General features: G+C 40.9%; 1 protein-coding gene across 1 annotated transcript in view; it reads left to right on the top strand.

Annotated features, from left to right (window-relative positions):
• The window catches only part of Ush2a (usherin), an 828,188-nt gene that overhangs the window by 68,307 nt on the left and 745,972 nt on the right, over positions 1 to 13,909 (top strand). Inside the window, 1 exon segment of the mRNA XM_008834819.2 lies at positions 13,522 to 13,654. Within this exon segment, the coding sequence (XP_008833041.1) occupies positions 13,522 to 13,654 (133 nt within the window).

Here is a 13,909-nt window from a genome sequence, read left to right as displayed (position 1 = left end):
GAGAGAGAGAGAGAGAGAGAGAGAGAGAGAGAGAGAGAGAGAGAAACACCCCAGCATATGTGTGGAGGTCAGAGAACAAATTGCTGGACTAAATTCTTTCCTTCCGTCGTGTAGATAAAACTCGAGTATTCAGGCTCGGCGGCAGCGCCTTGACCTGCTGAGTTGCTTCACTCGTTCATTTTTTGAGACAGGGTCTCACATATCTCAGGCTGTCCTTGAATTCTCCTGGTAACCAATGATGCTCTTAAAATTTTGACCTTTCTGCCTCTATCTCCTAAGTGCTGGAATTATAGGCATGTGCCACAAGTCTTGGCTCTTGTGGGGCTCGAGATGGAACTCGGAACTTCCTGCCTATTGGGCAGACCCTCTACCAGCTGAGCTACATCCCAGCTCTACCAATTATTTTTAAGAAATTTATGAAAGTAGAAAGCAGATGACATGAGATTGCTGAAGGAAATTGCAGCCCAGGGTACATCTAAAGTTTATGACAAGGGGCATTGTTGAGGTGGGTGCTTGAAACAACAGAGATTTGGTCAACCTAATGGGCACAGGGCATGGGGGTGTGACTGTGGACACTACTTGGAATAACATCTTGGTTGGCTTGTCCTTGGCACTCTGTTCCCCATGACCAGGCAAGCTGGCAGTAGAGACAGTTGACCTCACTTGGGAGCCTGGAGTGTAGAGGTCTTGGGAAGGCAGGTGCACTAATCAGGATACAACAGAATCCGGGTACCAAGATAATGAGCTGTGTGGCAGAGCTGCCCCATAGTGGCTGGATCCAATCTATGGTGAGTGGAAGGAACTCCCCTGCAATAGATCCAAACTGGGAGTTCCAGAAGATCCAAGTGAGGAATGTGTAGGGAAATCATAGATGTTGCATCCATCTAGGGTAGTCATGGTAATGTTGCCCAGAGAAATTGATATTTGAATAATTCATCCATCTTGCCTAATAAGAAGATTAGCGTTGATGTTACTGTATGTGAATAGGTATGTGCCTGTGTGTGCATGTTGTGAGGGGTAAATGAGGAGACAAAAAGAAACCCCAAATAAACAGGAAATCTATACATATACATGTACATATATGTGTGTAGATGGAGAAAGAGAAGTAATTTAAAAAGAAATGAAATGGGACAATATGATAGATTGCTTCTAGGGGTAATTTAGTCTACGTGGGCGTTAAAGGAGTCCCTGAGAAAACAGCATAGAAGAATTGACAACACAGAGACAGTTAATTCCACATCTCTTAATCTTTACAGGCATGCTTTACAAAAACTCTCAAAACACTGAGATCACAAATTAAATAAATGTAAATTCTAACTCCAAGGTGAATTTGTGTAAGGTAGTAAGCTACCGCCTAAGCCTAATTATATTTCCACGGTCAGGAAGTTATACTAATTTACAAATATCTATTGTTACAAGAATTAGGGGAATGCTTAGCTGCAGGCATTCTGGGAGGGATCATAGGTATTATGTTGATTCTTTTTTCTTCTATTTGATATTATAGCGTTGGTAATTTCCAAGCTTACCTTTTAATTCTTTCGCCTTTTAATGCCTCCGTTCATTCTTTGTTTTAACAATTACTGAAAACACTTATAAGCTCATTATTTTTCTTTTTAATGAGTAAAATCAGCAGACAGATATTTTTTGTACCAAATGATTTTTATCTGGACCTCACACTTCTCAGGTCCGTCAGCCTTTGTGGAAGTCCGATCCAGGCTATTGCAGAGAAGAAATAGCCAAGTACATAACCTCACCTTATTTTTAGATAATTTTTTTCAACAATTGTTGCTTACCAGGGAGAAAAATAACTTGAGACCAAATATATATAAATTGAACTAAATAGATATAACATATAAAAATAATATATATTCAAGAATACCACTCAAATTTGACAATCCAGTTGCCACTATGAAGTTCTCTGTATGATGATAAAGTATTTATGTTGTCCAAATTGGTGACATGAACTAGACCTTTTTGTTTTATCTGGTTGTGAAGAGAATAAAAGTTAAGATACCATTGAATATTTCTACATTTGAACCACAGCCACTTTTGTATTGAGGCTCATATAACGCTAATTTGGAAAGTGGCCTTTTAATAGATTCTAATTTATTTATTTATTATTTATTAGTTTTCTGAGGCAAATTAAATATATGTTCTTTTCTGTTAGTGGCTGGGAAAAGGTTCTGTAGACATTGGACTTCCCCACCAGCTTTAGGACAGAGAAGACCTTTAAACAAAGGTCACATTGAAGCCTCATTCTCCAATCCAAAATACAGAATTACACATCAGATTTCAGGATCCGTTGCTGTGAAAGGGTTAAAGAGATCCATAGTTTTCCTTTGTTTTGAAATGGCTTCTTCTTTACTTAGTTTGTGAGACATAGTTTTAACAATTTTTTCTCATAATGTCTTTGGAGTTAAAAAGAAATCCAAGTCGACATAAAATGCAGAGAAGATGGTATTATGGGATGGCAGGCATTGTAACAATATAGCATCAAGGGCCAGGGAGATGGCTGAGACTGTTATGTGCATTTTGATCCCCACCATGCTCGTACATGCGTGGCAGCAAGGCCCATGATCCCAGCCTGGGGAGGTGACTGGCCACTTGGTACGCTCCAGGTTCTGTGAGAGACTGTCTCAAAAACAGGGTGGAGATCAATAGAGGAAAGATACTCATGTTTACCTCTGGTCTGACACACACACACACACACACACACACACACACACAGACACATACACACGAACATGTACATACACAGCACAGCATTAATAAACCCATTTATTCAATAGGATAGTTCATCTTTAAGACTTTTAGCACCTGGGATGGAGAGATGGCTCAGCTGTTAATAACATTGGCTGTTCTTGGAGAAGACCTGGGTTGGAATGCCAGCACCCACATAACAGCTAACAACCATCCCATCCGTAACTCTAGTTCCAGGGGATCCTACACCCTCTTCTCTCCTTCATGGGCATTGCATGTAATGGGTTCACTTACATACATGCAGGCAGTAAGTACACTCATACACATAAAATAAAAATAAATTAAAACATTAAAAAAGATTTTAGCCCCTCACGTTATGCAGTGTCAGTAGACTTTTGACTCTGTTTGGTTTGTGTATCAGGACAGTATTTCTCCCTACAAATTCCCACATAGGCTCTTTAAGACAGCATCTTTAGACTGACATGGGGTTTGGGTTTGGGGCTGAACAAAGACGTGATTATTTATGTACATGGTACGGACTTGACTGATGACAGTTCTGAGTCAGTGTTAGAAGTGAGTTCACTTCTCTTGGCAGCTTGCTTGAGTCCCTGATTGTGCAAAGAGAAACCCACTATCTACTGCTTTCATCCTCTCCTTCAGGCAGGAGCTGATCGAAGGCCGTTCTACTCTTCCTCTAAAATTTAAAAGACATGAAAATGAAGCTGGGTAGGATTTGGAGAGAAAGGTCATTTTTCAATTCAACACATTAAAATCTTCATTTAAAAGATGTGGTGGCTCCTCCCATCATCCCAACCCTGAGGAGGCTGAGGCAGGAGGATTGCCACAAGTTTGGGGCCAGCCTGAGTTATATAGCTAGTTTCAGATCACCTTGGGCTGAAGAGTGAGAGCCTATTTTTTCGAAAGTTACAATCTTCATTTACTAAAATTAAAAAGAATTGGGATTGGCTAAATGCATTCCATTTTATGTGAAATGTCACTTCATTCTAGAATCAAAAGTAAAGACAATCACATCCTTAAACTAACAAAAGGAAAGAAAGATCAAGCATGGTGGCACACACCTTTAACCCCAACACTTGGGAGGCAGAGGCGGGTGGATCTCTGTGAGATGTAGGCCAGCCTGGCCTACACAGAGAGTTCCATGCTAGCTGGAGCTACAGGGAGATCTTGTGTCAAACAAAATCAAAACAAAAAAAAGTAAAGACAAAGAGGGTGGGAGAGAGGGAGGGAGGGAGGGAAGGAGAGAGGGAGGAAGGGAGGAAGGAAGGGGGGAAAGGAACGAAGGAAGGAGGGAGGAAAGAGGAAGGGGGAAGGAAGGAAGGAGGAAGGAAGGAAGGAGAAAGGAAGGAAGGGAAAGGAGAGGGAAAGGGAGAGGGAGGGAGAAGGAGATGGAGAGAAGACAGAAAAAAATGAAGGAGGAAGAGAAGGAAGGAAGGGAGGAAATGGCAGATAATCTATTATGGCTGTAGTTAATTACATTATTTGTCATTAATCCCTCTTCATAAAGGAAGGGAAGAAGAAAGGAGGAAGGAAGGAAGGAAGGAGGAAGGAAGGAGGGAAGGAGGAAGGAGGGAAGGAGGAAGGAGGGAAGGAGGAAGGAAGGAAGGTGGGAGGGAGGAAGGAAGGAAGGAGGGAGGAAGGAGGGAAGGAAGGAGGGAAGTGTGTATTGGGGGCAAATAGGCCAAGCAGAAAGAACCCATGGGTAGTAATCTGACCAGAAATTCCTCTACTAGTCCTGTGAATAGATTAGAAAATATTAATTTGGTGTTGTTAACAAGTAATAATGAAATTCATCTGTGACCACACAATGTTTATACTTGTGAATATGTAATAAGACCTTACCCTTGGGGAATTTACTCAAGGAGGGAGGGAGGAAGGAGGAAGGAAGGAGGGAGGAAGGAGGGAAGGAGGAAGGAAGGAAGGAGGGAGGGAGGGAGGAAGGAGGAGGAAGGAACGCTGTCATGCTTCTCTGAACCGAGTTGAAGCTTCACTCATTGGAAACCTAGTGTCCAGCATGTAGTTGAGTCATTCTAGGCAATGAGGGGACTGCCGTGTGTAGCAATGGGGAAGGGAGGAGAACTTCCTTTCATGGGTTTTAAGTGCTGCGTGGAGAAAGAAGACTAACAATAAAGAAAATAAATGAAACGAGGTGGAGCGTGTGGGTTAGAATATTCTGATGAGAACAGTAGTTAGGACCTGGGAAGATGCATCAACTGTAAAGCACTTGTCCTCCAAGTGTGAGGAGCTGAGTCTGGGTACCAAGAGCTAAAGGAAAGTGACGCATTGCAGCGTGCACCTATAATTGCAGTGTTCCTGCTAGAAAGTGGTAGGCAGAGACAGCAGCAACCTTGGAATCTCAGCAGGGTCTGAAGAGTCTGGGCTTTGACAGGACATTGTTAGGAGAGGCTTTGCCAAGCTGATGTCTGAGGAAATACACGGAGGAGTATCTGAATGGCACCAAGACATTCTAACAGGAGTTAAGCTGGAGAGCCTGCAGAGCCGGTTTGTACAAGACTTTGTAGATTTATTTTTGTCATTTACTCAGTGACAACTGACCTTTGTTTCTACATACGACTCATCACTAAAGAGAATCATAATTCTTTGGAGAAATGGCTGATTTCAGATCCAGAGCCAGAATGTTTAAAACAGATGAGACCATCTTATATTAAAGAAAAAATATACTAAAAATTGTGGACTCATGACACTAAGTCCTAGAGTCTATGGGGACAAGTTGGTAAGACATAGAATTTGCTTTGCAGGGCCTTCTCTCCCCAAACATGAACCTTTGTGAAGTTTGAATTATACATCAAAGCCAGGCTTAGTGGTAATGGCCCATTATACCAGCTACTTGAGAGACTGAGGCAGGGAGATTGCAAATTTGAGGTCAGCTGGGACAATTAAGAGAGACCATGTCTCAACATACAGAGGGGAAAGAGGGCTGGAGATAGAGTTCAGTGGTGAAGTGCTTGCTCAGCGTATGAGTTACTTTTCTGTTACTATGATAAAACACCATGACTAAGGTAATGTGTAGAGGAAGAGTTTATTGGGATTATGGTTCCAGACGGATGAGAGTCTATCCTCAGGTGTAAGGGAGGCAAAGCAGCAGGAGGCAGCCAGAGGAGAAAGCCAAGGCTCACGTCTTCAAACAGAGAAAGCTGGAAAGATCACCCCCAGTGACATGCTTCCTCTGCAAGGCCACACCTCCTAAAACCTCCCAAAACAGCACCACTAACTGGGGACAAAATATTCACGTACTTGAAACCTGTGGGTGACACTGAAACCATGACCCCTGGCATGCCTAAGACCCTAAGTTCAAAGCCTAGCTCCATAAAGAAAAGTATTGAGAAAAATGTATTATACTCCACTAAATAGAATGGATTCACAATGTTCTATAGGTGAAAATAAATGTATATATTGAAATTTTTGAGGGAGAAGCTACTTATACAGTCTTCATATCTGCTCACTAAATGTTTATTAGCTGCAGTAGGGAATTTGTGTTTTTTTACTGGAGAAACCTAGGAGACACTCTATTAACACAGTGAAAATTAACAGTATTAACAGAGAACAAGTAAAAATGATGTGTCCTACAAAATGTAAGATCACTGAGTCATCCACATACATGATACATACATGAATATATGAACACATAGAGAAGCAAATTGAAAAGCAGTTGATTAAGTAGATGAGGTTAGCTCTGCAGTGATGTGACAGTTGTGACTATCATGGATGGACCATGGAACTGGCCAGTTCAAAGGAGATGGGAGAGGAATGGAGGTGGAGCACAGCTTGTGATCCTGGACCAGATTTCCTTCCTCTCTTGGACATTTCAGGGATAACTGGAAAAAATTGCCTTTGAGGATAATGTACTAGGGATGTATTGGCATCAATTTTCTGATTTTGATGCCTCTGTTTTTCTTTTTGGTGGTAAATGTGCCCCATAGGATTCAAGAGTAATGGGTAATTGCTTCAGAAATTTAATTTCAAGCTGATTAGAAAATAACTTTATGTTTTGGAAGCTTTCCTGTAATTTTGACATACATTGTACACTTTTAAGTCACACAAAATACAGACTTCTAAATAAACACAGCCAGAGATAATAGGAAAAGAGATACGAGAGCGTGAGAACTGAGAGCGCAGCGGAGGAATACCAACTGCCAGCGAGGCAGAAATAGAGAACTATTTTCGGGGGGTGGGGTTCAGGGTGGTTTCTTTGTTTCTCCTTAAGAGCTTTGTTCATTTTTGTCTTATTGTATTTACCAGGCTGAATTGGATGCATTTTTTATATGCCTATTTCCATTGCAGAAAGAGGTCCTGAAGAAAATGCCCATGGTGGTTTACAGTCCACATAGGTAGCATCCTACTAGCATACTTAAGGTGTTCACTAAATATTAAAGCTGCAGATCCTTCAAATCAAGCTATTGGTTTGCAGTGAAGAATGAACAATATTGTCAATATTAGACCTGAGATTTATGAATTGAAATTATTAGAAGTTATCTTTCCGTTCAGTCATTTTAAAAAGTATTTTATTATTTTTATTTTATGTGTATGAGTGTATTGTCTGCATGTATGTGGGTGCACCCGTGTTGTGCAGTGCTGTGGAGGTCAGAAGAGGGCTTTGGATTCCCCCCTGGAACTGGAGTACCGCCATGTGGGTGCTGGGAATCGAACCAAGGTCCTCTGCAAGAGCAGTCAGTGCTCTTAATCGCTGAGCCATCTCTCCAGCCTCCTGTCAGTCATTTTTAACAATAAAGTTTGTTCAGAGAGAAAAGAGTTTCCAAAGTCTACAGAGGCATAGCGTTAGAAAAGCTGTAAGCTACATGTGAGAATCAAAATTCTCACTTACGGTGTGGGATGGTAACACTGGAATAGGTGGAGCGGGAGAGTTTAAGCAGGATGTGTGCAACAACTCTAGAGAGAAGTACATGAATGTAACTAAGAGGCCTTCCCTTCTTACTGTGGGAGGGGCTAACTACAACCAAAATCCCCACTCCATAGACTGACAGGAGAAAGTAGTGAATCCATTGTCTGTTACTTCCAAGTAGGCTGAGCTGACAGACCAAACTGGCTGCTCCCAGCTTGCTCTGGAACCTGCCTTCTATGTGGCTTGAGAAATCTTCTTTTTCAATCCTGTGAGACTCATCTCTCTTATCTTTAGTATGGGAATGGTAACAAGCTTACCTGGGATTGCTACAAATACAAAGAGAATGAACCCACCTCCCATTTTTAGAGCTTTCCCTGACATAGTACTTTTTCAGTAGATGGTAACATTAATGTTAAGTACTTTTATAAAGTTGAAGCAATTGGCAAAGGGCTATTAAATGGTATGGTGCTTGATGTGCATGTTTTTAATAGTACTAAAAACTTAGACAAATACCCGTACAATCCAGAGGCAGTATTTAACATTCCAAAATGACCAGCCAGTGAGAGTCCTTTACCAATATACTGGAAGTTGGCTGATGGCGAATGTTACATATAAAACTAGGAAAGATGAGTTAGAAACAACTCAGACTTAGGTTTAAAATGACAAATAATCAGGGAGAATGGAGAGTAATCCTATGTGCTCACAGACATGAGAATGTAAGCTATGCATGGTATTTTAAAATAACTTTAAGGAGTTTTCAGGACAAATTGACTTGTACCTAAGAATTACAGACTGTTGGATCTTTTATGCAAATCCCTTTTTCACTTTGAAATAGAAAATTCTATTTCAGGGCAATTTCTATTTCGGAAAGTCTGAGACTTTTTTTCCTACATAAAGTTGATTTTTCTTCTGACTCATGCCACATTTGTTTCCTTTCTTACTGATTGTTTAACACCCCACATGACATTCAGTATATTTATATAATCCATTATCATCTTCGGAAGGTGAATTTGAATTTATCATGTGTTGCCAAACATTTCAAGTTTGAGTGATTAAAAAGGTGTTATTCAGAATACTTAAGATGGTTTAACTTGAAGATGAGACCAGTGGAATTAACAAAATGGGAGGCTTGTGACATTTTCTAAGGAATTAAGTCCCACAGAGAACATGATACACACACACACACACACACACACACACACACACACACACACACACACACCCCTCACACAACCACTCCCTGGAAAAACAACCCTACAATGACTGCGGGTAAGAGAAGGGGAAGGTGAACAAGTGGGTCTGTAGAAGTGGCAGGGCCTGGGTCATCTTGGGACCCACAGATCATAGTGTTGGTTTTCTTCTACTTATACTGAAGTGTAATGTATGGTTTTAAGTGGGACGTGACAAGGTCCAATTTACCTACTATGTACACTGCTGGAAGCTTCACACACACACACACACACACACACACACACACACACACACACACCCTTCCCACAGGAACTCCTTGGAAAGACAAACCTTCAATGACTGCATTAAGATTCAGTATTTGGGGCCTGGAGAGATGGCTCAGAGGCTGCTCTTCCAGAGAACCCAAGTTCAATTCCCAGTGCCTATATGATGGCTCACAACTATCCAGAACTCCTGTTCCAGGGATCTGACTCCATCTTCTGGCCTCTATGGGTATTAAGCACATGGAGTGCACTTACATACACACAGGCAAAACACTCATACACATAAAATAAAACAAATCATTTAAAAAGTCAGTCTTACATTTAAAACAACTGTTGTAATTTATAGTGATTCAAACAATACCCAGCAAGTTAAAATTATTCTGTTATTGTGCAGAGTCTGCTAAGAGAAAGAACTGTGAGTGACATTTCTCAGTAGAACTCAGAGAAGCACAGTTGATACTGTGATGTAAATCAGGTGATGTAAAATTGTATGCTCAGTGGGGAGGTCAGCATAGGCACTGTTCTCCCAGCCTGTGACAGTGGTCTCCTTGGATTGCTGGTGACCAGCACTGGTAGAAAAGTTCGAGTTGCCTTGTCAAGGGAATGGGTGGTAGTTTACTCAGCTCTAGCCTAGATGGTTATGTTTATATTTTACATTTGGTGATTGCTCAGCTAATGTGTGACTTTCTTTGGTAAATCTTTTTGTGTTATATGCGCATGTATGTTTATGTGTATGCATGCATGTGAAGGTTGCCCCAGACTTTTTTCAAATAAGAACTGGATAGTTAAACTAAGGTCCTTTTGCTTGTGGGTAAGCAACTTACCGAGTCATCCCCTCACTTTTAATGTATGGCTTTCTTTCTTACTTTTCTCTATGCATCGTGTTTATATGTGTGTATGTGTGTTTGTACATGTTTGTGTTCAGGTGAAGGCTGAAGGTTAACATTGGTTGTCTTTCTCTATTGGTCTCTGCATTTAGGGTGTCTCAGCTAGCCCAAAGCCCATTGGTTCAGCTCGACTGGCTGTCCAGCAAGATCCAGGACTCCAATTGCCTCTGATGCTCTGGTATTGGCAGTATAGCCATATGCTGCCACACCCCACTTGTTACATGGCTACTGGGATCTAAACTCAGGTCTTCAAGCTTGTGTGGCAAACACTTGACTGACTGAGCCATCTCCTTTAGTCCTAAGGAGTTACTTTCCTGTCTTTTTAGATAGGGTTACACTATGTAGTCAGTCCAGGCTGGCCTTGAACTTGTGACAATCCTCCTGCCTCTGCCTTCCAAATGCTGTCATTTAAAGTGTGTGACACCATGCTTTCTCTTCATACCCTTTGGACTACACCCCTGACTAATCAGGCATGAGCCCAAGAGGACGGTTTGGGGCATTTTATTTTTATTTCCACATAATATACTCTTACAGTTGAGTCCAGCCTCTCACAGGGACACACAGTTGACCAGCCTAATGGTTAAAACAGAATAAGCATCTCCCAGGGATAAAAGGCTTAAGAATGACCTGCTCATTTATATCTTTAGCCAACAGACTTGCAGATCTTTTAACAGGGCAATTTCAAGCCCTCCTTGGCTGCTGCTGGGCCTGTCAGTTCCCTCATTCTAAGCATATCAGCCAACACGCGCTGCTCTCCTTTGCCCAGGGTCAGAGAGCGAGAGCGGCGGGAAGACTGTTTCAGCAGAAGGCTTTCTCTTGACACATCAGAAATCCCCTCATACATAGTCCCGTTCCCCTCAGTAACTGGAAAGGGGGGCATAAGCATGAGCTATTACAAAATAGCCACCATTGTGTTCACAGCCTCTGTGCAGTGCTGCTCTGGATCAGAATTGTAAAACAGTTTGGACAATCTTGTAACATAAAACATGGTGCAGAAAACCAAAGATTGAATCTTATTTATAGAAAGGTAGTCTGTTGGGGAGGGGATGGAGGGAGAGAGTGACTGGGGATCATCATAAATCATTTCTTCAGCACCATGCAAGTGAAAACATCTTCTAGAATTCGCCACGAGTGACGCTGAATTCTTCTACTAAGCAAATAGGTGATGACTTGATAAAAAAAATAAAAAATAAAAGACAAAGGTCCTGAACTCCTGGCGACAGATATAACACAGCGAATACAGAAAATCAAAACTGTGTGTTCTATCCGACTGGAAATAAAGCTACCTTTAAACTTGTAAAAGACAACATTTTTATTTGAATGATATGACAGAGCTGTCACAGGAGCGTTACCTGCTGTAAAGAAAGCCCAAGAATTATCACCTTTATTAGACCAGTGGCACCGGGCTTCAGCCATACGTTTCTAACTTCTGTCCCTCTGCAGAGACAATTTTCTTTTCTTAAATAAACTGTCATGCTAGTGTTAATATATTGTTGGCTCTCTCATGCTCTGAGGATGCTGCTGATATAAAACATGTATATGTTAGATTGGTAATAGTATCTTTAGTGTAGCTGACTAGAACAAATGTGTTTCCCTCATGGCTGCGCTAATGTGATAAAGGAAAATTGGCTGTTCATCAGCTTTTGGCTGGGTAAAGACAGTAGAGATGGAACCACATTCTTTTTTATGCATTAATACCACTGAGAACTTTTCACTAGTTATATTTCATGTGGCCTGCATGTTGCGCAAAGATGTTGTAAAACATGAGATAATGCTACAAATAACAGAGTCGAAGAGCCTGTATCTCTCATAATGATAACAGTCAAACACCAAATAACAGTAACAGGTTGTGAAAAATGGGATGCAAGAAAAATAAAAATAAAAAAGGTGCAGCCTTACTATTCAGCACAGAGAAATAGATACAGTCCGCAAGGAACTGCCACGGGCTTCTTGTGCATTACAGCTTTGCTTAAAATCGACTCTAACATAATCCCGGTGGGTCAATTTAAGAAAGAACATGCTAGAATGAAGGCAAGTTGGTTACAATGGAGACACAGTACACTGGCTAACTGTTTTGAAGAAAATCTTTTCTACTAAACAATTATAGAATTAAGCTCTAGATTTCTTTGTTTTAGTGTTTATTGGTGGATTGTCAAAAGGGTTCTTATGGCAGTTTACGTAGTTTTTAGATGTTTGGGAATGAAGGTTTTAACTTCCATAATTGTCGCATGACCCTTTTCACAGAAAGACATTTCAGAATAGTTTGTGGAGCAGTGCAGGCTCGCTTTACCACAATGGAGAGCAAAGACCTTTCCCACACACTCCGCACGCTCTCTCACCTTCTATCTGCCTGGCCTCCTATGCTGTCAAAAAGTCCTGCACCAGGCAGCCCATTCGTTCTATCAGTGAACCTACATGTGTAGCTCATGAGCGCGCAGAGCCCATGTATACCTCATGATCTCTCAGAGCCTCAGGATCACTCAGAGCCCGTGTATACCTCATGATCTCTCAGAGCCTGTGTATACCTCATGATCACTCAGAGTCCATGTATACCTCATGATCACTCAGAGTCCGTGTATACCTCATGATCACTCAGAGCCCATGTATACCTCATGATCACTCACAGTCCATGTATACCTCATGATCACTCAGAGTCCGTGTATACCTCATGATCACTCAGAGCCGATGTATGCCTCATGATCACTCAGAGTCCGTGTATACCTCATGATCCCTCAGAGTCCGTGTATACCTCATGATCACTCAGAGCCCGTGTATACCTCATGATCTCTCAGTCCATGCTATAATAATGTTGTAAGTGCTGCACTTAGTGTGTTTGCATCAACCTTTTAATTGCATAATATTCGATCCAAATTCCTCTTTCAGTCCTTTCTATCTCCCAGAACTTCTGTTTGCCACTTGAGATGCTTTAATAATTTGAGTGCCTTTTGCATGTAAGTTAGAAGCACTTGAACAGGAAGACTATTGGTAGACACAAAATTTGATGTCCAGACAGCTGACTTTTTATTCAGAATTAGAATGCATCCATCAAGGCTTGGTAGACCCTCAAGTCTGTGACTCTGTGTCTTTGCCTTCGTGTCTTTTGAACTATTTCCCTTACTAATCAGGCATGAGAGCAAGAGGAGAGATTCGGCATTTTACTGTCAATTCCTCGTGACAGACTGCTGAGATGTCCCGTGAACGTTTGATTGATGATTCAGATGTGCCACACAAAATATCCATATTTTTATAGTAGAATCCAGATTTCATCAAATTATAACCCATGGGTCATATCTTGTGAATAATGTTTTACTGGAACACATCCAGGCTTATTTTTTTAACCCACTCTCAATGGCTACATTTGCTTAAACATAGCAGTGCTAATTGTTATTTAAGGGACTCTTTAGCAACCAAACTGAATTTTTTAACTTGCAGTGAAAGTAAAATCCTCTGGATATTAAATGAAAAACTTTTCAAGCTTGGAATATAGGTAGTTATTAGACTGATTGGTTGGATAGCTTCTAATATTATTGAAATGTTTTTATATTCTAATTTCTATATTATAAAATAAAAGTATGTTCTTAATGGTGATAATTTCTTACAGGTACATCAGACAGAAATCAGTTTCTTTATCAATGGCTTGGAGGAGAACAACACAGCTTTTGATACAAGAACTCTACGTGGTTCAATTACAGATTTTGCCTCCGGTATTATAAAAATAGGACAAGGTTTAAATGGTAAGAGTTTTGTCTTCAGAATGCTCTTTATTTTTATTCAATTACATTGGTCCTGAGAAAATAAAGCACATAAAAAAATATTTAGGAGTACTCATTCCCCAGGGTTACTATGATAGATTTCCACCAACTGCATTGCAACTTCAGAGAACAGGAATTCATTCCCTAGCAATTTTGAATGCCAGACCCCTAGAATCAGGACTCTGTCTTCAGATTTAGGACCATCTCCTTCAGAATAAGCTCATTTCAAGATCCTCA

This window comes from Nannospalax galili, unplaced genomic scaffold (genome assembly GCF_000622305.1).
Source record: "Nannospalax galili isolate Female #2095 unplaced genomic scaffold, S.galili_v1.0 scaffold657, whole genome shotgun sequence".
Classification (NCBI taxonomy): domain Eukaryota; kingdom Metazoa; phylum Chordata; class Mammalia; order Rodentia; family Spalacidae; genus Nannospalax; species Nannospalax galili.
Note: the sequence above shows the minus strand (reverse complement) of the source record. Positions and strands in the feature narration are given on the sequence as shown.